Below are 26,542 nucleotides of genomic sequence, written 5' to 3' on the forward strand. Positions count from 1 at the left end.
CTCAGCGCAAAATCACCCGTCCCCGCGTCCCCCACCCACCCGGCCCTCAGCCTCCCTCGGGTCCCTTCCAATTGTTCTTCCCCTCCATTCCGCCGCTCCCCACCAACACGAAGCCCCCAGGCGCACGCCACAATCCCACTCGAGCAAATCGCGCCTCCTCCCCGCCCACCCCTTCCACCCCCGAGCGCGAAGCAGGCGAGGCGGGCCGCCGGAGATGGCGCCGGCGCCGGCGGACGGCGGGGCGGAGTCGCAGCGGCAGGCGGACAGGCTCAAGCAGGAGGGCAACGCCTTGTTCAGGAAGGAACGCCTCAGCGCCGCCATCGACGCCTACACAGGGGTAAGCGTAGCCCGCCGCTCCCCGCTACCGCCGGGGCGAGCTCCCCCGCGCCGGATTTCGCCGCCTGATTCGCCAGTTACGCTTGCCGTTTGCATTCGTTAGGCGTCGTTTTTTTCCCTCTCCTGTTCAATCGATGCGGTTTGTAGTGAGGTATCAGTGAGGATAGTGCATTCTGCGGACAGCAGCAGCGTGTTTGGCATGTCACGCTGATAAAATCTCCGAATGTTTGCAGAACTGTGATTTTTTTACTAGATTCTCTGAATTTGCTTCCCGTACTACTAGGTAGTAACCATGGCTAGGTAAGTTGAATTTGTGGTGTTGGCACTGCCGATCAGGATGGTTAACGTGATAACTTGCTTCTCTGGTTTCAAGTCATGTTACATTGAAGACGGTCACCATTGATGTAAGCTTGTTTGCAGTGGGCAGTTGGGTGGTTTGATTACTGATTACACATATTACTCCTTGCTATAAGGCTATCTGGATTAGTTCATTTGTTTAAAACAGAGAAACAGAGATGTCAGCTATCTAGTTAAGAGTCGCTGCACAACAATGCAAGTTGAAGAGCATTTTACCTTTTAAGGCATTGTGGCAAATGCTAATGCTCTGTTGTTTGTATTTGTAATCCGCTAGAGATTTAGCACTAGGCAGCGAAAGTGGTTGTGAGAGGGTTGCTGGGAGAGGGAGGAATTGATGGAGACTGGGCAGAGAAATGTTCCAATCGTATACTATACAAACGTCAGAAGCCTCTAGAATCGTCATGCATGTGAATCACAGGATTATTAAATATCAATTTTACATTAAGGAGTATGACATCGGATTAGTTGGTTTTAGCCTTTCAACTAAGACTAAAGCTTACCTCTATACCTAATAGACCCATTTGTCTGGCTTTTCGTAAAAGGACGGTAGTTGTAGTGAAAGCATGTATGAATCAATGATGAACATGAACTGTATATTAGCAACTATGATGACAGTTGTAAAGCCCTGTGTAGCTTGCACATTCCTTGCTAACTTCAGTGTCTATTCTGGTTAACAGGCCATCACCCTCTGCCCAAATGTTGCAGTATATTGGACCAACCGAGCACTTTGCTATAAGAAGCGGAGGTCTGTAAAATTGCTAGCCCCTTTTGATTGGTGCATTTTATTTATCAGTTTTGGTGCGCAATCCAAGAGTTTGCATCGTACTATGTTCCTACTGAATTTATCAGTGAGTGGGCTAAGGTTGAGGAAGATTGTAGAAGGGCTATCCAGCTTGACAGCCAATCTGTTAAGGTGAGTGGATGCCTTGATCTGCCTTCAACTATTCTGTGTGTATTTTTGTTCAAAGCTGATTATGCGTGCATACAAAATTATTGAGAGATGTCTTGTGCATTATAGGGACATGCTTTTCTCATTGGGAAAACAAATTGCATTTTCTGTAACAATTTTTTTTCTCAATCAAATATGTAACAGATTTAGTATATCTCATGTTAGTATCGCACCTGCTGCACACAAGGAATGCTAATTGAGTTAGGCTTCATTTGGTCTTGCTGAGATGAGCTAATTTTCAAAGGAGGGAGGCAAGAACATAAGAAATCAGTTCAAAATCACAAAAGAGAAATGATAACATTGAGAAATATGATGCATGGATTTGTCATTTGTATTGCACTTGTTATGACCTGTTTAAATACACTTCTTGGCACACTCCATGCCTAGAGATAAGTAAACATCTCTACTTTAGAGCCAAAACAATGTTACTTTAATGGAGCTGGGAAGATTCCATTTGCTAGCTGGATTATGCAGCTTAGCACAGTGTGAAACTGTCCTGTGGCCTTTTATTTGAACATGAACTAGCTAAGGCGCCTGTTGTCGCTTATATGGAGGGTCCACTTGAGAACAGGATATGCTAGATCAACTCAGTTGTTGAGCTTGTTTTTGTTTGCCTCATGCCACTTGAATTGAACTTCCCATAATTCTGATTTGGCAATAGGTAAAAAGTCTCTTGTCCTTTGTTATTGATTCTATGTTGAAGTAGTTGTGAAATGGGGCTACAATTCTGACTTTAGCAGAATGATCTAGATTTGCTATATGAGTCCATACGACAACCTTTACTGATGAACTGATCATGTATTCAGTAAGACATGCTTCAAATATGTACACTCTGACTTCTTCAAGAGAGCTTGTAAGATATGTTTGTAATTAAGTCTTGGTATGCACTATTCTGGAGTCAAGAGGAAGGAACAGAACTAATTCAAATGCTACAGACTCTATTTGTTACTTGTTTGCTAACTGCGGATAACTGGGTTTTACCATTTTGACATTGCTCTTTGATTCACTGTTGAAATTGTAGCGGCACTGCATTGCAGAATAAGTGTTCTTTTGTTTTTATGGATGAGTAAAACATCATATTTACACTCCTCATCTCTTATTCTATTTTTTTAGATGATAACTTATTTACTTTGTTGGCAGGGACATTACATGCTTGGCCTAGCACTTGTCAACAGCCAAAGATTATCTGAAGGAATCAAAGCACTGGAGAAGGTATCTCCCTCCCTCCTGCCCTAGCATGTGTCTGTGTGTGTACATACATTTTTGCTTGTATTATTTTGCTCGTTTGCTGCCACAATCCATTTTTAAATTCACTTTTACCAATGATCAATGTTAAGCTTACCTCTTCTGTTCCTTTATTAAGCTGACATCCCTCAGTTACTTTAACTGTATAAATAAAGATATTCTCGTTGTGGGGTCATGGTCCAACTTCGCCTTAAGAGCATCCGCAGTAGTGAGTCGGTGCATCGCAGAGAAGCACAGCCACACTAGCAAAAAAGGAGAGGTCGACTCCTGGGTAAAAAAGTAACGTGGGTCCCACATAACGCTAAAAATCATGTTTCTTCCCCAACCTCCGTTCCTGGCTTCCTGCTCCATCCTGTCACGTACAATATAAGTTGTACAAGCACAGGATTGGCAAAGAGCATAGCGCACCCTACTTAACAAAATAACAACATCCAGATGCCCTGTACTAGTTTGCTTGATCTGGTAAAGATGAAAACTCTGATCTTAACAAGAATCAAGAATTGGTGCAACACCAATAGAAACAGGAGAACCATAATTATGAAGGCCTCGCTTAATGCAGATGATTGTTTTATTTCAGTTAGAATTTTAAATTCTGTTTATCCCTTTTTACTGATGAACCAAACTTATTCAAATCTAGTCCTTGGAGCTTGGAAGGGGTGCACATCCTGCAAGCTACATGGTTGAGGAGATCTGGCAAGAGCTTTCTAAAGCAAAGTACATCGAATGGGAAGGCTTATCAAGAGAGCGAGCCTCTCAATTGCAGAAGCTGAAGTGTGTGAAGATTTTCTCTGTGTTGCACAATTAGTATAGCAGGGGTGTACTCTCGTACCCTAATGTATTTGTTCATCATTTTACAGGGTAGCATGTAAAGAAGCTCTTAGGAATTACAACAGCCTTAGTAATTCCGCTGCTGATGCACCTGAAGAACAGATAAATGAGCTTGAGGAAGTTTTCAAGAAAGCTGCAAGGACTGATACTCCAGCAGAAGTACTAAACTGCCTGATACAAATTTGCTTGGTTGCCTTGACTGGTCTAATCATTCAATTTATTTATTTTCAGGTTCCCGACCATCTCTGTTGCAAAATTACACTTGATATCTTCAGAGATCCAGTAATCACCCCAAGTGGAGTTACTTATGAGAGGGCCGTACTTCTTGACCATCTTCAAACGGTAACTGATACAAGCATTGGCATTTTATGTGTGCGTGTGTGTGTTTGCAGTGCACTAGTGTTTTAACTTTTAAGTATCGAAATTATGAACTTTCCAAATTTTTAGGTGGGGAAGTTCGACCCCTTGACCCGCGAGGCGCTTGAACCACACCAACTAGTTCCAAATCTTGCCATCAAGGAAGCTGTACATGCATTTTTGAGCGAACATGGTTGGGCTTATAAGATAAGATGATTGCTTTACATATGGGGTTGGAGGTAATATTAGCAATAGAAGTTTTTGCTATTTTTGGCTTTGACAATTGGTGGAAAAAAAATTTACTGTTGGGGGAGAAGTTTTAACCTGGGATGGTCGTGTACAGATTCCTCTTCTCCAGTCGTCTGTCTGTACATATGAGATGCTTTTATGATATGAATTTTCAACGGTACACAATGGCAGTGAAGCAGAATGTCTGAATTCCTGAGTCCTGACTGCTGTTTCTTAAGAAATCATCAGAATTCTATGATTTACCAGATCTAGAAGGGCTTGCCCGCTAAGAGCCAAGAGGGAGGGAAAAATTGTGATTCGGGCTATATTGACATATATGAATGCAGTACAGGCGGCTTACTTTTTTCGGAATCATGATAGGTGAAGGTTATGACTCAGTGGCTAAAAGGTGGCTCTTGCAGTTGGGGTTGCCAAGCAATCCCTATTGCAAGCGAATGCACGAGTTGATTCCCCTTTGTCAATATCATAGTGAACCATATACACAGGTCACTGCAACAGGGGCACGCAGCACTTGTTGTAGCTTAGTTTAGAAGGGTCATTGGGTCAATGAGGTCGACGGTTGGGAATTGGGATGGCATCAACCTTGGATTGCAGGCATAATTTGTGTACTCACCCACCTCATGGGCACTTTGCGGTTTTATTACATCGAGAACTGATCCTGTTGCCAATGTTGTTGGATTATAAACCTACTCCATTGTTGTATTGTCCGGTCTTGCTATTTCTGCTTCATCAGAGGTTTTATGGTGAGCTGGTAGACATCCTAGACTTGTAATCTGCCTGAGTAGCTGTGCCATGTCAAGATTCCCTGATACACAATTTTGAGCTCTGATTAGTGATAAATTATGCTGGGACCGTAGCTGCAGCTGGCTCGTTCCTTCCCGTGGATTAAAGCAAACAGAGCGGGGTTCTGCAGTTGCTTCTAGTAGCTCTACCAAGAGTTGACTGACTAGCTGACTGTGTATACTGCAGTATGATGCACACAGGCCACGCAAGCCGTCGTGGCACCACCACCGTCTCTCATCTCAGTCCTCCTTCCCTCAGATCACAACAGAATGCTGCGAGGCCTCCCAAGATGGCAATGGGTGTGTATGTGTTGACTGCCACTCCATGTTGCAAATGAATACACCCCCTCTGCTTTGATCACTCCTCAAGCAACAGCTCGGCTCTAAGCATCCAAGTCCGGAAACCTCTCGTCCAATTGCCCCTCCCCTGGTCGTCGCCTAGCCTTGCCAAAACCACGCACCAATAAACACCGCCGCGCCATGGCATGTCGCTGCGTCGAAGCACCTTGGTGTTACATCAATGGGGACGAGCATGGACTACGACAACGCCAAGAAGCCCAGATCAGATCAGCAGAGGAGGAGGTCGAGGGCCGTGGTGCTGCTCCTCGTCCTCACGAACTTGGCCTCCATCCTCCGCTTCTCCGGCGTCGGCGCGGCGCTGCACGCGCACGTCGGCCGGCGCTACCCGGCCGTGCACGCGTGGGGCTCGTCCAAGCTGCTCCGCCAGCTGAACGTGACGGGGCTGGCGCTCGCGGCGAGCCACGCGGAGGTGGTGGACCTGTCCGCCCGCCTGAGCGCGGCGAACAAGCACCTCGAGGCCATCCTGGGCGGCTCGGCCGCCAAGCGCGACATGGAGGCCGCCCGGGAGGAGCAGCGGGAGGCGGCGGCGAACGGGCTGTGGCGGCAGGAGTTCCCCGCCGGCGAGCTGCGGCTGGCGGTGGGCCCGCACCGGCTCCCGCTCGGGCCCTCCCGGCGGCTCGGCGGCGAGAGCGAGATGTTATTCCCGGCGCTGGGGCAGGCGTGCCACCGGCACCGCGGCGAGCTGGAGCAGTACATGAACTACACCGCGGGCGGGGAGTGTCCCTCCGACGAGGCGTTCGCGCAGCGGCTGATGCTCAAGGGGTGCGAGCCGCTGCCCCGGCGCCGGTGCCGGCCGCGCACCCCCGCCGGGTACGTCGAGCCGGCGCCGCTGCCGGCGAGCCTGTGGGCGACCCCGTCCGACACCAGCATCGTGTGGGACGCGTACACGTGCAAGAACTACTCCTGCCTCGTGAACCGCGGCAGGGCCAAGGGCAGCTACGACTGCAAGGACTGCTTCGACCTCGGCGGCCGGGAGAAGGACCGGTGGATGCGCCGCGGCGGCGGCGGCAAGAACGCCGCCGACGACGACGACCGCGGCTCCCTCGACTACACCATCGACGGCGTGCTCGCCGCCGCGCCGAGGGGCACGGTGAGGATCGGGCTGGACATCGGCGGAGGGTCGGGCACGTTCGCGGCGCGGATGCGGGAGCGCGGCGTGACGGTGGTGACGACGACGATGAACTTCGACGGGCCGTTCAACAGCTTCGTGGCGTCGCGGGGGCTGGTGCCGATGCACCTCAGCGTGGCGGCGCGGCTGCCCTTCTTCGACGGGACGCTGGACATCGTGCACTCGATGCACGTGCTCAGCAGCTGGATCCCCGACGCGGTGCTGGAGCTCGCGCTGTTCGACGTCTACCGGGTGCTCCGGCCCGGCGGCGTGTTCTGGCTGGACCACTTCTTCTGCCTGGGGGCGCAGCTGGACGCCACCTACCTGCCCATGTTCGACCGGATCGGGTTCGAGAAGCTCAGGTGGAACGCCGGCAGGAAGCTCGACCGGGGAATCGAGATGGACGAGTGGTACATCTCCGCGCTACTCCGGAAGCCCAGAAGGTGATCGACTTGACGGCTCGGAGCTCATCAGGTCATCAAGAACAACGTCCATGGATATCATTGTCACCACTCGCAGCTTAATCTCCATGTCTCACAAGTCACAACTAAACAATTAAATTTATTACTACCTTCATCAGTGAGTGGATCTTGGTGATTGCCCATTCTGTCTGCGTCTCAACGCGGTTGATGAGCCCACATGCACGACAGGCTGAGCGCCGGCCGCAATAATTCCTCGCATTGCATCACGCCGCCTACGCCGGAGAACCGAGCTTTCCATTTTTGGCGGTGCTGCGAGGAAGGCGGAAGGGCAGCAAGCTGAATCCAACGGATGCGAGCGACCCAGGGGGTGGTCGGTATATCGTTTACTTACCGTCCACCCCGGACGGCAAATCAAACGCCGACCACCCTGGGCTCCGGCTCGCCGGAACCATCGACGACGGCCCCGCCATCCTCAACTCCACTGCTGCGATTGCATGATTTGACTGATGAAGCCAGCGAATTGCCAATGTTAAGCCTCACGCGAATAGTATCTGGAGCACAAATTAGAAGAAGAAAAACTCAGAGGCCTGCGGCGGCAGCCCCGGCCGCGCCGGAGGAGAAGCGGCACGTCATCCGCGCTGGCCGTGGCGACGGCCGGGCCGAGGAGGCGCTGGTGCTGGCGGAGGTGGTCCGCGAGCACTACGTCGTCGTCGTCATCCAGACCGCCTTCCAGGGGTACCTGGCGCGCCACGCGCAGCAGCAACGCTAGCGGTGGTCGGCGGGCGGCAGCGCAGCGCCGCCGGATGGCATTGCCGTCGGTGCCGAACGTTTTGCAGAACGACCCCTTAGTGTCGAATAACCCATCGTGATTAATAATCGCGATCCGATTAACTTTATATTGCCCCGAGTATTTACAAATAACAAAATGACCCCCTAATTCGGATCGTGATTAGTAATCGCGATCTGATTATTTACAAATTGCCCCCTAATATTTACAAATGGACCCCTGGTTTGGTGGGTCCCTGCATTCCGGTGCCGCGGCCGTGTCCTCGGCAACGCCCCACACCGTCGTCTACCTCCGCTGCACTCCAGGATGCCGACGTCGCCGTCCCACCCGCCAACAGCAAGCTTTCCCTGGTGACGCCGCCCTCCAGGTGTTGGACGCCGCCGGACCTCCTCCTCCTCACCAACTCCGACGGCAGGCACGCCTAGTGGGCGGGCTTGTCGCGGTCGTGGTCCTAGCGCGCGCCGCTGTGGACCGGGTTAGCTACATCTTCTGGTAGCCGCTGGCCGAGAAGCAGCACATGGCGGTCGCCTTGCTTGTTCTTCTCCGGTGATGCATCTGCAGTGCTCAGGCTGCTGGTTCACCTGCACTGGAGCCTGGCCGTGAGGCTGGGGTCTCAGGGAGCACCAGGCGAAAGCCGTGCCCGACGTACTGTCGGTGCTGACGACAGCGACGTCTGAGGGCGTCGCTCACCTTCCTGAGGCATCACGATAGCTCTCTGCCGTGCAGTCGTCGAGTCCCTCCGGGTGAAAGCCTAGCTCTGGTCTTACCAGACCGGCGGTGGCGGCGTGACATCACGTCCTACCTGTAGACGTCGTCGTGGAGGAACCCTTCCCGGCATCAACACCAAGTGCTCTACAAATGGTCCTTCGCTGGCATCCTTATCTGATGATTGCATAAGCCAATTGCTGGTGAATGTCTTCTACGAGTCTCTATACCTCGTCATCATCCATGTTCCTTGATTGCATCATCTCATCAAATGCCAGGTCGCGAGACCAAGATCCCCTCTCTTGGATCGCCTCGTTCTCCTCTCGTCGATCCTCCCCCTTTGAGGTTTCCTCCCCTCAAATAGTGTTGGCGGCTCGTTGTTGGGATCCCGGATATGCCTCTTAGACGATGCAAGTTACGGCCGTCGTCCGTCGGATTCGACTTTGAGCTTTACAGTCGCCTGTGGAATGGAGATCACTGGAGTATAGCTATTCGGAGGTAGCATTCTTCGGTAAAAGGCGACATGCCTAAGTTGCTTAGAGGAGCGATCCTTGACCTTATAGCTTCCGGTGTGTTGTACCATCTCCCTTCTTATATGTGTTGTGAGGGTTTTTAGTTGTAAAACTGCTGAAAATGTAATGTGTACGTGCTTTGGCTGCCAAAAGCCCCATCCATGAAATTCAGGCCGGTGACCGTAAAAAAAAAAACTCCGGACGGCATCTCCCGCGCTATCCTCGATCTCCATTCTGTCCCTGAAAGCCAGCATCGTCATCCCTTTCTTCACCAGAGTTTCCCCATGGGAGATGCCCGTGCCCGGCAAGTGTTCGACTCCTGGTCACCGCAGGGACGGTTGCGTTCCAGCGTCTGCTATCACTCGGGAAACTATCCGGACAGCGTCCACGGCTACCTCCACTCTCAGTTTCACCACAACATTTGTCTTACCAAACATGCTGGCATCTTCCATGGTCACCAGCAGCACAAGTAAGGTTCATGGGCAGTCTTGCTGGCTGAGCTACAACCAATGCCATATTGCCATTGCCACTCTCAACTTGTGTGCATGCACTAGAGGTTGGTAGAATCAGAGCATGGACGGTATGCTGCTGCCATAGTGAGCGTGACGTTTATAATTTTTAGGATCTCTCTTTCTCTAACGTTATCGTGACGTTTCCACTTTTGAGAGAGAGAGAGAGAGCGAGAGCGAGAGAGAGAGAGAGATACCATTTGCCGGCCTCTAGATAGAAACTGATGAGCAGAGCCCCAAATGAAATTTCACTTTTGGAGACAAAGTTAAGATCTCCTCCTCCATCGCCATTGCCTTTGGTAGTACGAGTTTCCATGTCGGCAACGTGTCGGTGATAGCTCCGCCGCCCTGTGCTGCTGCTTTCTTCCTCCCAGCCGGCCGGCCGGCAGTCACATTTGCATACATTCATCTTACTCTCTCCACCATCATGCATCCCCTTGCAGCTTAAGCTTCTCTTCTTCTTCCTTCAACTTGTTGCCTAGGCGCTAGAAACGTGCCCATACAACTAGCCTCTCGATCGATCCTTTGGCGCCAAAAAACAACAAATAAAGCTAATGACGACGTTACCAGAAAAAGGGCAGCGTCAGCATGTGGACGAGCTGGGATTAGATTCTGCTGCACGATTTTGTCTTGGGCCGATCACGACTCGTGCTCGAGCCGTCCCTTACGTGCAGTGGACCAGTAGGGGAGCTCTCGTGGTCATGGATGGACCTACACCTACACACCTTGCTAGCTAGTGATCCATCCATCTGACCATCTCGGCTTGCTTAATTATTCTTTCTTGATCAGGCCGGCCCCATGCCGGCATGCTTCGTTGGCTAGCTGCCTGTAACATCTTCGTTCTGTTTATCGAAAAAGCTAAGCATGCATGCTTGGTCCCTAATAGCTAGGCCACTATTTCAAGCTATCTCTCTCTCTCTAATTGTTGGATTCTTAGTTCTCTTCTTTCTGAATTTGTTTGTAGCAATGGGTTGGTATTCTGTACTAGGATTCTCCAAGAACTGAAGGCCACTGCTAGCTAGTTGTTTCTAGCAATGGCTTGGTCCAAGAATTGAAGCCATGTTTGGATCCTTAGCTGAAGCCACAATGTCAGTTTGGGAGAGCCTACAGCATTGTGCAAACGGTGTTTGGCTGGGCAAACATTTTGTTTGGTCGGGAACGAGTCGGTGGTCAGTTTGCTGGTAGGGGCTCCGTCCATTGAGGCTGGATCGAGGGGACAGGGTAGGGGCCGGGCCATGCCCATGCCCACAAAAGGAGTGGAGAAGCTAGCCTAACCTAGCCTCGCCCCCATATCTCGAAAGCTACCTCTTCTGACCCGGTTCATTCACGGTCGCCATCACATCTTAGCTTTCAACTGCCTTCGATTCTTGGAGCTTGTTCTCAGGCTAGCTCTCAGTAGCCTCTCCATCTCTTGCTCGACTAAAGGGTCCGTTTGGTGCGGCTACCGCAGCGGCTCCGCCGGGCAGCTTCTGCACCGGAGCTGAGGAGCCGCACCAAAACGCCCCGATGCAGTGAAGCGGCTTCGTCCAGATGTTGGGAAAGCCGTGCGGCTTTGCCTGCGAGAAGGTGGAGTGGGTGGAAAAAACCAGCTCCGCCTGCTCTAGCTCCAGCTCCGCCCTTAGAGCATGCAGCCGTAGTCTTTCTAAACAAAGGTCGATGTACTACTATACAAGATTTACTAAAGTTTAACTAATAAAATGAAGCGTATTACTTCTACCACATTAAAGAAGTAAACTGCGAAAACATTGCGAAAACATCTCTCGTAATGAACCTAAATTACGACCATTTGATATCGTAGATACTATCATATCTAATCAAACCTAAAATAGTTTGGATTAGAACAAACTCAAAATCTCTTGATCATCATAGATCAACATGCTCGATGCTTATTAACCAAATAGCTAGCAAAGTAGTGCTAGATTAGTATTTCATCCTTTTCCAAAATGCGAGGGTTTTAGTTTCATCCCAAATCAAACGTTAACTCAACTATATATATATATACACTCTACTATATCGTAGTTGTCAAAAATTATTGTATAAACTTGATAAGATCGAGCTAGCAAAGTTTGAGATAAAAACTAAAACCTGCTATACGGTTGACGGAGAAGCACGATGCATGGAAGCAAGCGGTGATCAGATCCTCGCCGCAAAAATATTGAGGGTGGCTGTATGCACGGCATTTGTTCTGCAAGATCTGACGGAATGATCGAACCCACTCGACACGCCTGCAGCATCTTTTAACCTTTTTGCGGCCATTTCATTTCAATCAAGTCTAAAGAGGCAGCTTTTGGCACCTTTATTTTACGAGCAACCAAGTACGTGGCTGCTGTGGCAATGCAAACCCAGCATTAGGCTGGACATTCGAACATTACGGTAACATTCAACGAGCAAGTAAGGTGCCCCGCGCTAATAGCGAGCTAATTTTTCTTTATAATTTTTATATTTTTCGGATGGTGTTATTATAATTTTGTTCCAGATGGTCCAAACCAAAGTGTTATTTACATCTCGGAATCTGATGCATGTTGATTTTTTTCCTTCTCGTTTTTTTATTTTAGTTGTTCCTTATAAGCTACTGGTATTAATTGTGCTTCTTCATGATCATTCTAATGATTTTTTTCTAATGGTTATTACTCTTCCTAAATTGCACTGTAATGGTCTATTTTGTAGGGCTTTGGCTTCTTCTAAAATGACTTTAGTTTTTGTTTTAATGGTGAAATCAATATTTTTTGAACCAAAGTCAGTTAAAATAAATATTTGGAAAAATAATTTTTTTAAAAAACAGACTAGTAATTCTAAGAACACTTTGAGCTTGAGGAGGCAGGAGAAGGCGGTGAAGCCACTTTTTTTATCTCCTGCTCTCTATTGTAAGCCGTTATGGAGCTTTAGTCGTGTTATTGCGGAAGCCATTTTACTTTTACTTATTTAGTAGAATTTCATTAAAAGTTGTTGAAGTTATTGAAGAAGATCTAGCAAACAGACCCTAACAACATTGGTGTTTGAAATGTTGACAATATGATGAACAATGAATGCCATGGTCAAGCCACCACTGAGCTACCCATCCATGAGGGTTGATTTATAATATTTAATATTTGTTTATTTGTAAAACAGAAGTATGCATCTTTCTACAGTTTTTCAAACTAACACTATAGTAAAATTGAAGGTTAAAATGGAGGAATTGCCACGACATAGTTGATGTACTCTCCAGTGCCGAACAACTACTTAAGCAAATGGTACACATACGTAATCGAGGTTATTGTTAACTGGTTATTGTAAAAGCAGCAAAGGAAGGAACATTGGTGGTGGCAATAGCATGAAAAATTTATGTACCTTACTTTTCAGTTAAGTAATTTGCTTCCAAGTATCAATGGAATCTAAAATACTAATTTTTCATTATTTTTCTTATAATTAGTTATTTATTTATTTGTTTACATGAATTTTTTTATTTTATTCTAAATTCAGCTAGAATACTACAATTTTTTTATTAACTTAATTTCAATTTAAAGTATATATTAATCATATTCACCAAACTCTTTTGATTATTCTAGACCAATAGATTATCATAAAAGTTAAAATTTTTATTGTTCTAATTTCAAGTTAAAGTATATATCAATCGTATTTAACGAACTTCGTGTGTGCGTGCGCATGCGCATGCGTGTGGCTCACTTATCATCAAGCTTATGGCCAGCTCATGGCCAAATTCGTGGTAGATGGCACCTAGATCTGATCATAGACCGGGTCGGGTTGGGTTCGGATCAGGTCAAAGAAAAATCAGGTATTATTTTCTTCAGCGCGAACCTAGCCCGACCCGAACACCGAGCCGGATATCCTGAACCTAACCCGTCACGTAATCTGGTCAGCTTGGATGGGGGTCAGATCGGGTTAAACCTGAATTTTTATGCGTAATTTTAAGGCCGGGTCGAGTTTTCGGGTTTTAGGTCAAAAAATTAGCCTGTGCTCGACCCGATTTTGGTTGCGGGTTGAAAATTTCGGCCTCAGCCCAGCTCGCATATTGACCGGGTCGAGTTTGTCGGGTCACCCTACCCATGATCAGGTATAACAACACCTGAAGTTCAGCATCTTCATGTCTCCTTCCTTGAGCTCATGATTTTTCCACCAAAACGTGTAGTTGGAGATGGACTATTCTATATTTAGATGGACTCCAAAGTTGGTAATGGCTTATATTTGGTAGTACGTAATTCATCTATCTAATGGACAGTTATGATTGTTGATAGAAGCACATGACAGCGGAAGTTTTCTGTTTATTTGTTCAATTCTAAAATTGTATATTTATTGGTCGTATTAAATATGAACTTTTTAGATAAGTTTAGACCATCGGTGTATATTCTTCTTTTTTTCCGATTTCAACTTATTTTTTTAATTCTAAAATTATATATTTGTTGGTCGTATTAAATATGAACTCTTTACGTAAGTTTAGATTGTTAGATCTTAAAAAAAATTTAATGGTGTATATTCTTCTCTTTCTTCGATTAACGTGGGAATTTCTAGATTCTATTGGCGAACATTGTGATTTTTTAATATTATTGTATTAAAATAATTATATATAGATGCGAAGCTACGAAATTTCACCATCCACGTGATGCACTGCTGCTGCTCACAGACTTTAGCAGTTGGAATTGTTCGCCATTACTACGACGTGAAAGAAAAAGGCATGTCAGTATCGTTACTTGAACATCACCGTTACGGTGTGATCCGGCGAGTGCCGACACGTACCATGAAGGCTATGGTCATGTACGCAGTACACTGAGCTCGTCGCTACGACACAAACACGATCCTTTTCTCACGTACGATGCGCCAAGAGTCCGTCTCATCACTTTTTTGTACCCTCAAGTCTCCACACCAGTCATTCCTGCTGGCTGGCTAGCTAGCCACTGAGATATTTTGTACCTTGATGCTCCTCAAAAGGTCGAGAAACAACAAGCTACTTTTTCACAACGGATCCCATCACCCAGCAGTATCTTCGTATGATTTCTCTCTCTCTTGTCCAGATCGCCAGGTCATTTTTAGCAACGCATGCTTTATTTAGAATCCTTTGGGCTAATAAATCTAGCTTCCTCGTAAGAGAGCGGCTCCAACGTCGTGTGAAAATGCCTGGTCCTGTACCATAAATGTTATTACGGGTCCTTTTTCCATCGTGAAAAAAGCCTGATCCTTTAGAAAAGAAAACAAAGAACCGACTCCACGCATGAACCCGGCCGTTCCCCTCTCTCTCTCTCTCTCTCTCTCTCTCTCTCTCCATCATATATACGAAACTAAAGTAACAACTAGACAAGGAAGCACACGCGTACGTGCACATGGACGCATGCGTGTGTTTCGGCAACACTTGGCGGGTGTGCACTATGCAGCGTTGAGAAGAAAAAACAAAACCGGCCGCATGATGACTGTGCAAGCCATCCGGCCGGCCAATACATACAAAATACAAACATCTTTTATGATTATAAACTCGAGCAACAAAGCACCAAGAGCTGTATTGTATTCTTTGAATTAAAATTATTAATCTGGTTAATTTAATTCGCTAACAGATTTTTTAAATAAAATCTATAATAAAAATCTCTTATGCTAATCCCAGTTGGTAGTATCAGACACAGTAATTAGAAAGCGCAGCTAGAATTGGAATGGAGCTGTTTTCATATGATACTTGTGTCGTGTCTATTGTCATAGACAAAACACTTACTCCCTCTGTCCCAAAAAGCAAGGTATTCTAGAATTCAAAATTTGTCTCAGAAAATAGGTCCCTTTACCTATTTACTCTATTCAGAAAATGCATGTGCATGTAAGAACAAACTATTGCTAAATATGGGTAATAAATAGGGGCAAATATGATTATTTTACCTTCTTGTTAATCTGTCCTAAAATTTCTAGAATGACTTATATTTTGGAACGGAGGGAGTAGATATTACATAAAATTTTATGAATTTAGCAATAAATTAATGAGGAAAGAGAGGAGAAAACTGTAACATCATGGAATCCACCTTGGGCATGCTCCAACCATTAAAATGCTTAGCTAGTACTCTCTTCATTCCAAACTGTAGATCGTTTTAGCAAATTTAGATGTATAATTTTTGCTATGAATCTAGACACAATGTATATTTAAATGTATTGCAAAATCTATGCATCTAGATTCGCTAAAATAATCTAATATTTTGAAACGGAAGGAGTACTGGATTGGAGCTGTTTTCTCGTAACACTCGTGTTGAGTCTGCCGTCGTAGAAAAAACATTTAGATATCCTATAAGATCTTTTACTGATTTAACAATAAATTAATAAGGATACAGGAGAAAACTGTATCATTGCGAGATGCGGTTTGGGCACGAAACTCGTGTTGATTCTACTATCATAGATAAAATGTTTAGATATCATATAAGATTCTTTTTACAAATTTAGCAATAAACTAATAAGGAGAGAGAGGATAAAACTGTAGCGTCACAGAATCCAGCTTGCATATGAGTCCAATCATAGAAAACTCATATCTGTCATTGGAATGGAGCTGTTTTTCGTAGTATAAAATATTTTCTATGTATCTAGACGCATATTATATCAAGATAAATGACAAAAATTGAGTAAATGGTAAAAATTAAGTACGTAAAAAAGCCATAACAACTCATGTAAATCCATATGCATTGGGATTAGTGCTCCGAGAGTTTATCCACAAGAGGAATGCGTACGCCTGGTCCACCATGCACCGACGTGTACCTGTGGGCCCCCACAGCAGCGCGGTTCATGAGTTTATAGAGCGAGGAGCGAGCGGCCGACCCAGACGACGGTTCCATTTCGCCCTCTTCGCCATCCTTGTCTCGTCGTCGGTTCCGCCGGGTGCTCCGAGAGTTTGCACGCGAGCGGCGCGTCCGGGAACCGTGCCGGAGATGGGCGAGGGCGTGGCGGGACCGGCAGCGATGTGGTGGGCCGCGGCGGCGGCCGTGGTGCTCGTCGGCGGCGCCGTGCTCCTCCTCCTCGACGCCGCCGCGCGGGCGCTCCACGGGTGGTACAGGGAGGCGTCGCTGGGCGCGGCGCGGCGTGCGCGGCTGCCGCCGGGGGACATGGGGTGGCCCTTCATCGGCGCCATGTGGGCCTTCCTCCGCGCCTTCAAGTCCGGCAAGCCCGACGCCTTCGTCGCTTCCTTCATCCGCCGGTCAGTAATCCAGTAACCGCCCTCTCTCCCCTGCGCATCAATGCCTGCCACAGCCATCTGCCCGCAGTCATCGTGCAGGTGTCAGACAGTTGCTGTCCACTCTACCCCTGACGAATTTCTACGAGATTGCTGTTGGTACTGGTGGATGAAATCTTCTTGTCCTGGCATCTCTCTCTCTCTCCTTTTCCCTCTCTCTAGTAGTCTACTCTCTAGTGCAATCAAATGGATGCTTTTGGGTAATGCACCCAAAAGATGCCCCCCTTTTAGCCATGCATCATCTGCAAGCACACACAACAGGGAGGGAAGACTCTTCAACCTGGCCCCTGGACCTCAAGCAGGCCGGCACTCACAGAGTGGCTTCAAGATCATCTCTTCCTTTTCCTCCAACTTGTTTCTGTCTCCAGTTCTTTGTGCGCCCTCGATTGTTTACACAGCATGCAAAATCCCTAATAATTTTTGGGTGTGTATGCTACAAGCATGCAAGAAATGGCCTTTACGGTAGGGGAAGCCTGAACCTGATGACGCCACGATATCCTGCTTCTACTCATACACAGTAGTCAGTGAATCACTGTCACCGATTTCTGTCAGGATGCTGCATGCTGTAAGCTCAGGAACATGTGCAGTGATCCAGCCAGTCAGTCAGTCAGTGTTGGCTGATCTGAAGCATGGAGGAATGCTTGCTGGCGCTGCCCCCACTGCCCAAAAAGAGATGTCCGGTTGATGATCTCCACCACCTCCACCACTCTCCCATGCCATCCAGCATTCAGCAGATTCCATCTTTGGCATGTCCAAATCTTCAGAGATTGTGCCATGCTCTGCTATCGACACCGGATGATGCCCTGCTTGGCACCTACCTCATCGAACCCCTGATTCCCCGTCCATATGCTGTCAAAAGCAGCTGCTTTGCTTATCTTGCCTATCCTTTTTCCTTGCAAAAGAAAAGTTTAACTTGTTGTTTAATAGTCCATTTGTTGTGTGGAATCGTCTCTAGTTTCCTAGACTGGACAAGTGTGTGGTTTGGTGCCCTCCAAATCTGTATCTGTCGGTTCTTCATCGTCGTCGAGTGTCGGTCCGTCCAAAGCGAGTTAGATATTGATGATATGAGTAGTCAGGTAATCTGTTGGTTTTCAACTGATGGTGATTTGCTAAGAAGTATTTAATTCATACACGAATATGTTCTGCGGCTCTCTTTATTAGGTATAGTATCTGGGTTAAAAATTACTCTAATCTGGACGCCATTTTTGGGAACTTGGCATGCAGGTTCGGCCGCACCGGCGTGTACCGAACTTTCATGTTCAGCAGCCCGACGATCCTGGTGGCGACGCCGGAGGCGTGCAAGCAGGTGCTCATGGACGACGACAGCTTCGTGACCGGGTGGCCCAAGGCCACGGTGGCGCTCATCGGGCCCAAGTCGTTCGTGGCCATGCCCTACGACGAGCACCGCCGCCTGCGCAAGCTCACCGCCGCGCCCATCAACGGCTTCGACGCGCTCACCGCGTACCTGCCCTTCATCGACCGCACCGTCAGGTCGTCCCTGCGCGCGTGGGCCGGCGCGTCCGCGGACGGCGGCGAGGTCGCGTTCCTGACGGAGCTGCGGCGGATGACGTTCAAGATCATCGTGCAGATCTTCCTGGGCGGCGCGGGCGAGGCCACCATGCGCGCGCTGGAGCGGAGCTACACGGACCTCAACTACGGGATGCGCGCCATGGCCATCAACCTGCCCGGGTTCGCGTACCGGCGGGCGCTCGGGGCGCGCCGGAGGCTGGTCTCCGTGCTGCAGGGCGTGCTGGACGAGCGGCGGGCGTCGACGGCCAAGGGGTTCACGCGCTCCAGCAGCATGGACATGATGGACCGGCTGATCGAGGCGGAGGACGAGCGTGGGCGGAGGCTGGACGATGACGAGATCATCGACATCCTCATCATGTACCTCAACGCCGGGCACGAGTCCTCCGGCCACATCACCATGTGGGCCACCGTGTTCCTGCAGGAGAATCCCGACATCTTTGCAAAGGCGAAGGTACTGGATTTACAATCATGAAAAGACTGAATCTTTTTCAGCTTAAACGACATTTGCTGATCAGTCACCTTGTTGTTGCAGGCGGAGCAGGAGGCGATCGTGAGGAGCATTCCGGCGAATCAGCAGGGGCTGACGCTGCGAGACTTCAGGAAGATGGAGTACCTCTCACAGGTAACGTGTCTTTTTAGCAAAGGCATCATATTGTAGCTCACTCAGCTCAGCTGTGAGCAGACCAGATTCCATCTTTGACAGCGTCATGCAACCAACCAGCAAAATTGTACTGATGAACTCCTATCTGAAGGTGATCGATGAGACGCTGCGCCTCGTCAACATCTCCTTCGTGTCCTTCCGTCAGGCGACCAAAGACGTCTGTGTGAATGGTGCGATTCAGAAACCTCACATGTATTCTTTCCAGAGTGCTCGATCATTTGTGCCTGAATAAACCCACTGAAACTCTGTGCATGAATGTCTCTTCCAAACAGGGTTCCTGATCCCCAAGGGCTGGAAGGTTCAGCTGTGGTACCGGAGCGTGCACATGGACCCTCAGGTGTACCCTGACCCCAAGAAGTTCAACCCCTCAAGATGGGAGGTACTGTACTGTTCCAGCAACAGAGGCACCGTTGCCATTCTCTGAATAAACAGATGATGGCAATGGCATGACGAAGCTCAAACTATCTCCATCCATTTCCTTTCAGGGCCACTCGCCGAGAGCCGGCACCTTCCTCTCCTTTGGGCTCGGCGCCAGGCTCTGCCCCGGCAACGATCTCGCCAAGCTGGAGATCTCCGTCTTCCTGCACCATTTCCTCCTCGGCTACAGGTAACTTCTTCCATCCAGGATCTACTTGAAGAAACCACAAGTGTTTTTGCTGTTCAGATGACACTTCACCTGAACAATGCAAGCATGTTTTCCTTTTCATGATCTGCTGAACTTTTTGGATGCAGGCTGACGAGGACGAACCCCAACTGCCGGGTGAGGTACCTGCCCCACCCCAGGCCGGTGGACAACTGCTTGGCCAAGATCACCAAAGTCTCGGACGATTACTGAGTTCTGATGGAACCTAGGTAGCTGGGCCCGGAAAGGGCCGGACTGTTGTCCGCTGTCTGCGCAAACAAATAAAACAAGCAAGAAATGAAGCGTTACATGACATTGTCTATGCTTCAGCAATGTGCCTCTGTGACAGTCTCCTTTCGTTGCTCAACTAGCTGTTTCGCTGCTCTTCTTGATCTCCTTGTCACAGACAATGAGATTTAACAAGGGCTGCAATGATACTACTCACATGCACCCTAGATAGAAAAAAATGGACGGAGAGAGTTTTCTAATTCTCCCAACAATAAGTATAATACATAATAAATGCAAAATCAAATATATTCAACGCTGGAAATGAAACTAATTTGATGGTATAGATGTTTGTGTATTTTCCAGCTCATTTCGATCACAAAATATAAGCATTTTAGGATATTGAGAAGAATCACAAGGTGACAATTTGAATACCTGTAAGGCAACTAAAGTGTACTTGGTTCAGATGAATCATATTAAAGGAGCTCAAACGCCAATGCAGATGCATATACTCCTCAAAGGAGCAGCAGGGGGAAAAAACAGTAAAACACGACTTTTATCGACCAATATCACGCAGAAAGCAATTGCAAGGTTGAAGACAATAAACACCTCTCCTTCCAGAAAGAAGGAAACTAAACAATTCACTCAGTTCAAGCATGCTTGGTTTTGACTTGACTGAGGATCCCGCCAATGCATCCGCAGAATACCATTTTTTCCCCCTGAGCTGCAGCCAGGCAGACAAAATTACAGTATGTTCCAGCGGCCATCAGGATCCAGGACTGACACACGCACACAACACACACACACACGCGCGTGGTTCCCAACATACCGACTGGACCAATAATATACTTCCCCCAAAAAAGGAACCTCTGCCTCGAGGACCAAAAAAAAATCCTCGATCAAATGACACACCCTCCATAACGCTCTCAATATTTCTTTTCTTCTGCATGGTTCGACATCCACCCATGACCCATCCCACGACCAACCAACACCTCTGTGAGGCCGAAAAAGCTTGACAGTTAGGCAACTCGCAGAGACTGGTCTTTTGACAAGAAATCTTGAACAACAACGCAAATGCCTTCCAACGAGATTGGCTCCTGAAATTTTGGGTGAAGAGATTAGAGCCCACAAGATTACCAAAGCCATGCAAGTTCTCAGCCAATTAAAATAAGACTACAAGTTTTGCAGCAAATCCTGATTCTTTTTAAAAACCAATCAGTTCTACCCAAAATTATGGTATTTCTCGTCTTACAAAGGAGTTGCATCTCAAAAGGACTAAAGCTCTATTGCAAGCATGAAAAAATTAGATGCTTATTCCATTTTGATATTGATTTATTACATTTTGACCCAACTTAGTCATTGTTCCGGAAAGACAGCTATATAATTGGGGTCCTCAAGAACAACATCATATATTGGTTTTTCAAGACATTTGAATTTCTTCAATCTTTTCAAGTTCAGATAAGTAGTCATTCAATTCCTACAGTCCTATACAGAAAAAAAATAATTAACTTAGTCATGAATAGCTCATCTCAAAGAACATATAAGAGATGTTCAGTAGCAACTAATGACAACTCTATTCACAATGGATATGAATATATCGAATTCTACAAAGAACAAGGCCTCAGTTACATACTTGGAGCAGATATATGTTTAAGTTGTCAAAAAAATTGAATATGGCATCAGCTAATTGAGATTTTGATACATGTCCCTAATGAGATGTTTTTTTTGCAGATGGTGACAGCTGTGCCTCCTGAATAACCTTACATGGCATTCAATGTTTTTGGGAGCAGGCACGTACAGAACAAAATGGTATCATATGGTGAAAAATGCTTATAAACATCAAGTAGCGGCACCATGTCTCAAGGCAATAAATGAACAGCATTAAAATGAACGAGTACAAAATGAACTGAAAGGAACCCAGAAGCTGTTTACCTAGACAATGTTGGCATTGTAGGCTGCACAAAGTTGAAGAAGAGCACTTTTGTTCGCTGAGTCCACATGCTGCTCAATGACAGGACCAAACCTCCCAGGAGACTGTGCAGAAAGTGTGGCCAAGGATGTGACCAGAAACTGTTTTGGATCATTTACTTCTTTCAGAAGATCATCTTCACTCTTTCCGGCATACTGAAGCCGTACAAATGAGACAGAATAACCCGATATCTTCTGAAAATCCACTGCATCAGCACCATCGTTTCGCTCTTGTTGTGCTCCATCTTGATTCGTTCTGGACAACAGCATGACAACACTGTCAAGTAATTTGCCCCACGACTCGACTGCAGCAGCATCCAACAGCACTGAGGACTCACAAAGCAACTTTGTTGAAGCAACTGCTGTCAGCTTAGCTTCAAGAGCCCCTTTGATCAATTTAAGATTGGGAATCCAAAAACGCTGAAGGATTTGGGTGAAAAGATTGGGCTGAATTGCATCAATGGAACTGACATGAACACCTGATCCGTATCTGATCAGCACTAAGGACATGAAGACCACTAGATAATTTACAAACTTCACTGCCTGTCTAGTCTGTAGCCGAGTAAACAAAGAACTCCATATCTCATTTATGTAAGGATTCATAATGTCAAAGCCTACATTTTCCACTAGCGTGTTAAGCATGTAGAATGCAGAATCTTCAGTGCTGCTTCGTGAGAGGAGACTACGGAATATTGCTAAGATATTTGGAAGCCTGCCCTCTTGGTTTAGCTCATTTGGAATTTTCCTAAGGAATGCTCGCATCAAACGAACCAAGGCAGGAACACATGGTGGTCAGTCCCAAGTGGCATTGCTGAGAAGGACGCCAAAAAGCTGCATGTAATTCGGCGAGAGCGGTGGGCGGCTCAAATAGACAATTTGTGCAAATATCTAAAAAGCATATGGCCAGAACTCTGCGATGTCTTCAACTAATATCCTCTGGAGCACTGGGAAGAGGCTGGCCTCAAAAGCAGGTACTAGTGCTGGATCCTGTTCACCAGACCGACCAATCACTGCAGCCAGAGCCTCAAACAAGTAATGGTTGAAGTCAGGGTTCTTGGAGTTATTGCACACTTCCATGAGAATACCAACAAGACGAGCAGTAATCTCATGAACAATTAGACCAGCTATATTAGCAACCCCAAGCACCCGCATCAGGCACTTCATCAGATAGGGGTTCTCATGTGAATCAGGAAAACTTAAGGCTGTGGACAGGTTCTGAATGATCTGTGGGGCAAACGGATTGATATCAGCAGCAACATGACGTTGAGACCGGGTCAATGTGTTCAACCCTGGTACCGGGACTGCATCCTTGATCATCAACAGGTTCTCGATGAAGGTCGCAGCATATGAGTGAACAACATTGGACTCATGTGTCAGAAACCTCACCACACCTGGAAGCAGAGCCAGTGCAGTGGCTTTGGGAATCTGATCCCTGAACTCCTTCAAGAACCTGAGGACAGTTGCCTTCAGCATTGGCTCAGACTGCCAATCAGGGGCCTGGAGCTCAGGCACAATCACAGATGTAAAGAAGCTCTCCATGTCAACCACGGGTGTCCCACCACCTGTAGCACCAGGCTTCTGCATAAGAGCAATGACAAGGTATATTGCAGCATCCTTCTCCTTCCAGTTGTTCGCCCGGTCAACTGTATATGCAGCCAACATCTGCTGGACCTGAGCTGACACGAGTGTAGCCACCTGGTCCCGGTAATTCGCGGCAAGCCCTCTCAGCAACCGGCACGCAGCCCGTCTGAGTGTATCCGAATCGCTCCCCTCCGAGTCACGCCTGACATATTCCACCCAGTTGCCCTCAAACTCCTCCTCGTCCTCGTCCCGCAGCCGCAGGTTAGGCACGACAACACTATCACAAATCTGCTTCATTGCCTCAGGACTCCCGAACAATGCATGGTGCACACTCTCGGCAACTGTAGTCAAGAACCTTATCACAGTCACGCAAGCTGACCGCGGGATGGCGAAGCGGTCCGCACCATGAGGAGCCCCCACACAGCCTCAACAAACTCCTTCAAGTACACCTTGAACTCCTCCTCATACTTCTCCATATAGAGCTGCAGGTTATCACATACAGCAGCACGCAGTGCATCCGCGGCACCATCTGCCTCAACAGTCGGTGGGTAGGATGTGGTAAGGAAGGCCCGGAACTGTGTCATCCACTGCTGCATGTGGTCCTCGAAGAACTCAGGCAGGTCGATGGAATTAAGCGAATAGAAGATCTCGCTGCAGAGGCGAAGGCACTCAAACACAGGGCGAAGCTCGACGGGGTTGGCCCTTGTCGCCGCTTCCTGAAGGCGGCCGGAGGCGAAGAGGAAGACCTCGAGGAGTGGAGCAGCGAAGCTGTCGAGGCAGTACTTGAGGTCGAGGCGGAGGGCGTTGTTGTCGAATGCGTTGCGGAAGCGGGAGAAGAGCGAGGCCGCGGCGGTGAGGAGGGAGTTGATGGCGGCGATGTCCGCCGCGCTGGCTGCGTTGCCAAGGGAGAGCACGATGGACGGGAGGAGCGACTCCCACCTGGCGGGGAAGTCGGACGCCGCTGCGACGGCGAGGGCCTCGGAGAGCTGCGCCTGGATGAGGGGCGGGGCGGCGAGGAGGAGCTGGAGGAGGTTGGCCTTGATGAGGTCGCAGTCGGAGGCCGGGAGGTGGTCGTCGGCCTCGGCGTCGGGCTTGAGCCAGTGGCGGCGGAGGAGTCCGTTCAACTGGACGGAGGCGGCGAGGCGGGCCTGGAGGTCGTGGCGCGGGGAGGCGGCGAGGCCGAAGAGCGCGAGCGCGAAGCCCGGGGAGAGGCTCTTCTCGGCAGCGCGGCGCGTGGCGGCGTCGAGGGAGAGGGACTGGGCGAACCAGCCCGCGAGGGCGTCGAGCTTCTCCGGAGGCACCTCCATGTCGCGCCGCCGCGGCTTCGGCGATCGGGGTGGGAGGGGGGACAACTAGGGTTTAAGGCTCACCCTCGCGGTCTGGGTGTCGAATGGTGCGGCCGCTGGTGGTGGCTGCGGCGTCCGATGGTGGCGCGCCGCTGCCGCGTGGTGGCGTCAGGCGGCGGGTGCGGCGGCTACTGGTGGGTGGCTTTGCGACGGCGGACGCTGCAGCGGCGGTGGTGGAAGCGAGCGGGGACGACAAGTGCAGAGCTGTCTGGGCCTTCTGGGGCGTTTGATGGGCCGTTCCTTCAGTTTGTGGGCCAAACTATGAATGGGGAAATTATTAACGGGCTTGGCCCGTTTGAGATTTTCCCTCTTGGCCTTTGGGGAGTAGGAAAATGCTCCCAAAATTGCTAGAAAAAATCACAAAGGTTTGGGGAAAATGTGAGGTAAAAATCAAGAGAACAATATGATTTGGTGCAAAGTGTCAGAGGCCAGTAGTAGAAACGAAGTAAGAATACATAATAAGAATAGGATTATTATAACCACATTTTTTTTATGCCATTGGCTTCTCCAACAGCGCCGAGATGTACCACTGGTTCTTCTCCTTTCCCCGGCCGGTGTTCCACCGGAGCTTCTTGAGCCCGACGCGACCGAGCATCGGCGCGAGCGTCGCGTTGACCTGCGCGTGGGAGCAGGGGAAGTGGTCCAGCCAGAACAGGCCGCCGGGCCTCAGCACCCTGTACACGTCGAACAGCGCGAACTCCAGCATCACGCCGGTTACTGCCGGTCCGCCGCCGAGGCCGCCCGCCGCGTGCACGATGTCGAGCGTGCGGTCGAAGAACGGCAGCCGGTGCGCGGCGCTGACGTGCACGGAGACGAGCCCCCGCGACGCGATGAAGCTGTTGAGCGGCGCGCCGGCGCTCACGGCCGCGGTCACCACGGTGACCCCGCGCTCCAGCATCCGCGCCGCGAACGTGCCGCTGGCGCCGCCGCCGAGGTCCAGGCCGACGCGCACCGTGCCGTTGGGCCGGGCCGCGAGCACGGCGGCGATGGAGTAGGAGAGCGCGCCGTCGTCGCGCGCCCACCGGGCCTTCTCCCGGCCGCGGCGCAGGTCGAAGCAGCCGTCGCAGGAGGAGCTCGCCTGCAGGCACGAGTAGTTCTTGCACGGGTACGCGTCCCAGACGACGCTGGTGTCCGGCGGCGTGGCCCAGAGGCTCCCCGGCAGCGGCAGCGGGTGCGCGTACCCCTTGGGCGATGGCGGGCGGCACCGGCGCCGCGGCAGCGGCTCGCAGCCGCTGAGCATGAGCCGGTGCGCCAGCGCCTCGTCGGCCGGGCACTCCCCGCCGGGCGTGTAGGCCATGTAGCGCTCCAGGTCGTCCTGGACGCGGACGCACGCGTGGCCCAGAGCCGGGAACACGGCCGCCTCGTCGCCGGTGGCGTTCCGGCCGTGTCTGGCGTTCGTCAGCAAGTGTAGTGGCCCGACGGCCAGCTTCAGCTCCCCGGCGAGCTCGCGCTTCCACCCTTCCCAGCCGCCGGCCGCCAGGAGCTCCCGCTGCTGCTCCGTGGCGCCGTCCCGCGCCGCCATGGCGTCGAGGAGCGTGCGGAGGAGCTCGTTGGCGGTGCCGACGCGGGCGTAGAGCCCCGCGAGCTCGGCGCGGCTGGCGTCGAGCACGGCCTGCGTGGCGTTGAGGTCCGCGAGCAGCGCCGCGGAGCCGTCCCAGAGGCGGATGGTGGCGGGCCTGTAGCGGCGGAGGAGGGTGGGCCCGGCCCCCGAGGACACGGCGATGGAGACGGTGTTGGTGAGCAGGAACATGAGCAGCGTGACCGCCGTCGTGCTGCACTGCCACCACCGCCGGCGCCGCGGCGGCGGCGGCTTCTTCCCGTTGCCGTGGAGGAGGTCGGCGGCCTCCATATGGATGATCCCTCTGGCTCGCCGATAATGGAGCGCAGTGCGGCTAGACGGCTAGTGAGCTAGAATGGAGG

The 26,542-nt window shown here is 49.6% G+C and overlaps 4 protein-coding genes and 1 pseudogene across 4 annotated transcripts; 3 read left to right on the top strand and 2 right to left on the bottom strand.

Moving 5' to 3' along the window:
* The first annotated feature begins 43 nt into the window (after positions 1–43).
* On the top strand, positions 44–4,514 carry LOC112897984 (E3 ubiquitin-protein ligase CHIP). Its single transcript, XM_025966391.1, has 8 exons — positions 44–337; positions 1,371–1,438; positions 1,543–1,606; positions 2,783–2,854; positions 3,525–3,658; positions 3,745–3,874; positions 3,947–4,057; positions 4,163–4,514. The coding sequence occupies exons 1-8, from the start codon at positions 215–217 to the stop codon at positions 4,286–4,288; spliced, it is 828 nt and encodes a 275-aa protein (XP_025822176.1). The 5' UTR covers positions 44–214; the 3' UTR covers positions 4,289–4,514.
* An 858-nt stretch (positions 4,515–5,372) lies between these two features.
* On the top strand, positions 5,373–7,150 carry LOC112897983. The gene has a single exon (XM_025966390.1). The coding sequence runs from the start codon at positions 5,624–5,626 to the stop codon at positions 7,016–7,018; it is 1,395 nt and encodes a 464-aa protein (XP_025822175.1). The 5' UTR covers positions 5,373–5,623; the 3' UTR covers positions 7,019–7,150.
* A 9,124-nt stretch (positions 7,151–16,274) lies between these two features.
* On the top strand, positions 16,275–19,835 carry LOC112896230 (cytochrome P450 88A1-like). The gene is made up of 7 exons (XM_025964151.1): positions 16,275–16,653; positions 17,914–18,670; positions 18,752–18,841; positions 18,972–19,050; positions 19,153–19,259; positions 19,366–19,487; positions 19,613–19,835. The coding sequence occupies exons 1-7, from the start codon at positions 16,388–16,390 to the stop codon at positions 19,713–19,715; spliced, it is 1,524 nt and encodes a 507-aa protein (XP_025819936.1). The 5' UTR covers positions 16,275–16,387; the 3' UTR covers positions 19,716–19,835.
* A 556-nt stretch (positions 19,836–20,391) lies between these two features.
* LOC112896296 lies at positions 20,392–25,007 on the bottom strand (annotated as a pseudogene).
* A 32-nt stretch (positions 25,008–25,039) lies between these two features.
* LOC112896805 lies at positions 25,040–26,471 on the bottom strand. Its single transcript, XM_025964933.1, has one exon. It carries the CDS (start codon positions 26,469–26,471, stop codon positions 25,113–25,115), a length of 1,359 nt encoding a protein of 452 aa, XP_025820718.1. The 3' UTR covers positions 25,040–25,112.
* Between the last annotated feature and the right edge of the window lie 71 nt (positions 26,472–26,542).

Source organism: Panicum hallii, chromosome 6 (assembly GCF_002211085.1).
Source record: "Panicum hallii strain FIL2 chromosome 6, PHallii_v3.1, whole genome shotgun sequence".
Taxonomy (NCBI): Eukaryota; Viridiplantae; Streptophyta; class Magnoliopsida; order Poales; family Poaceae; genus Panicum; species Panicum hallii.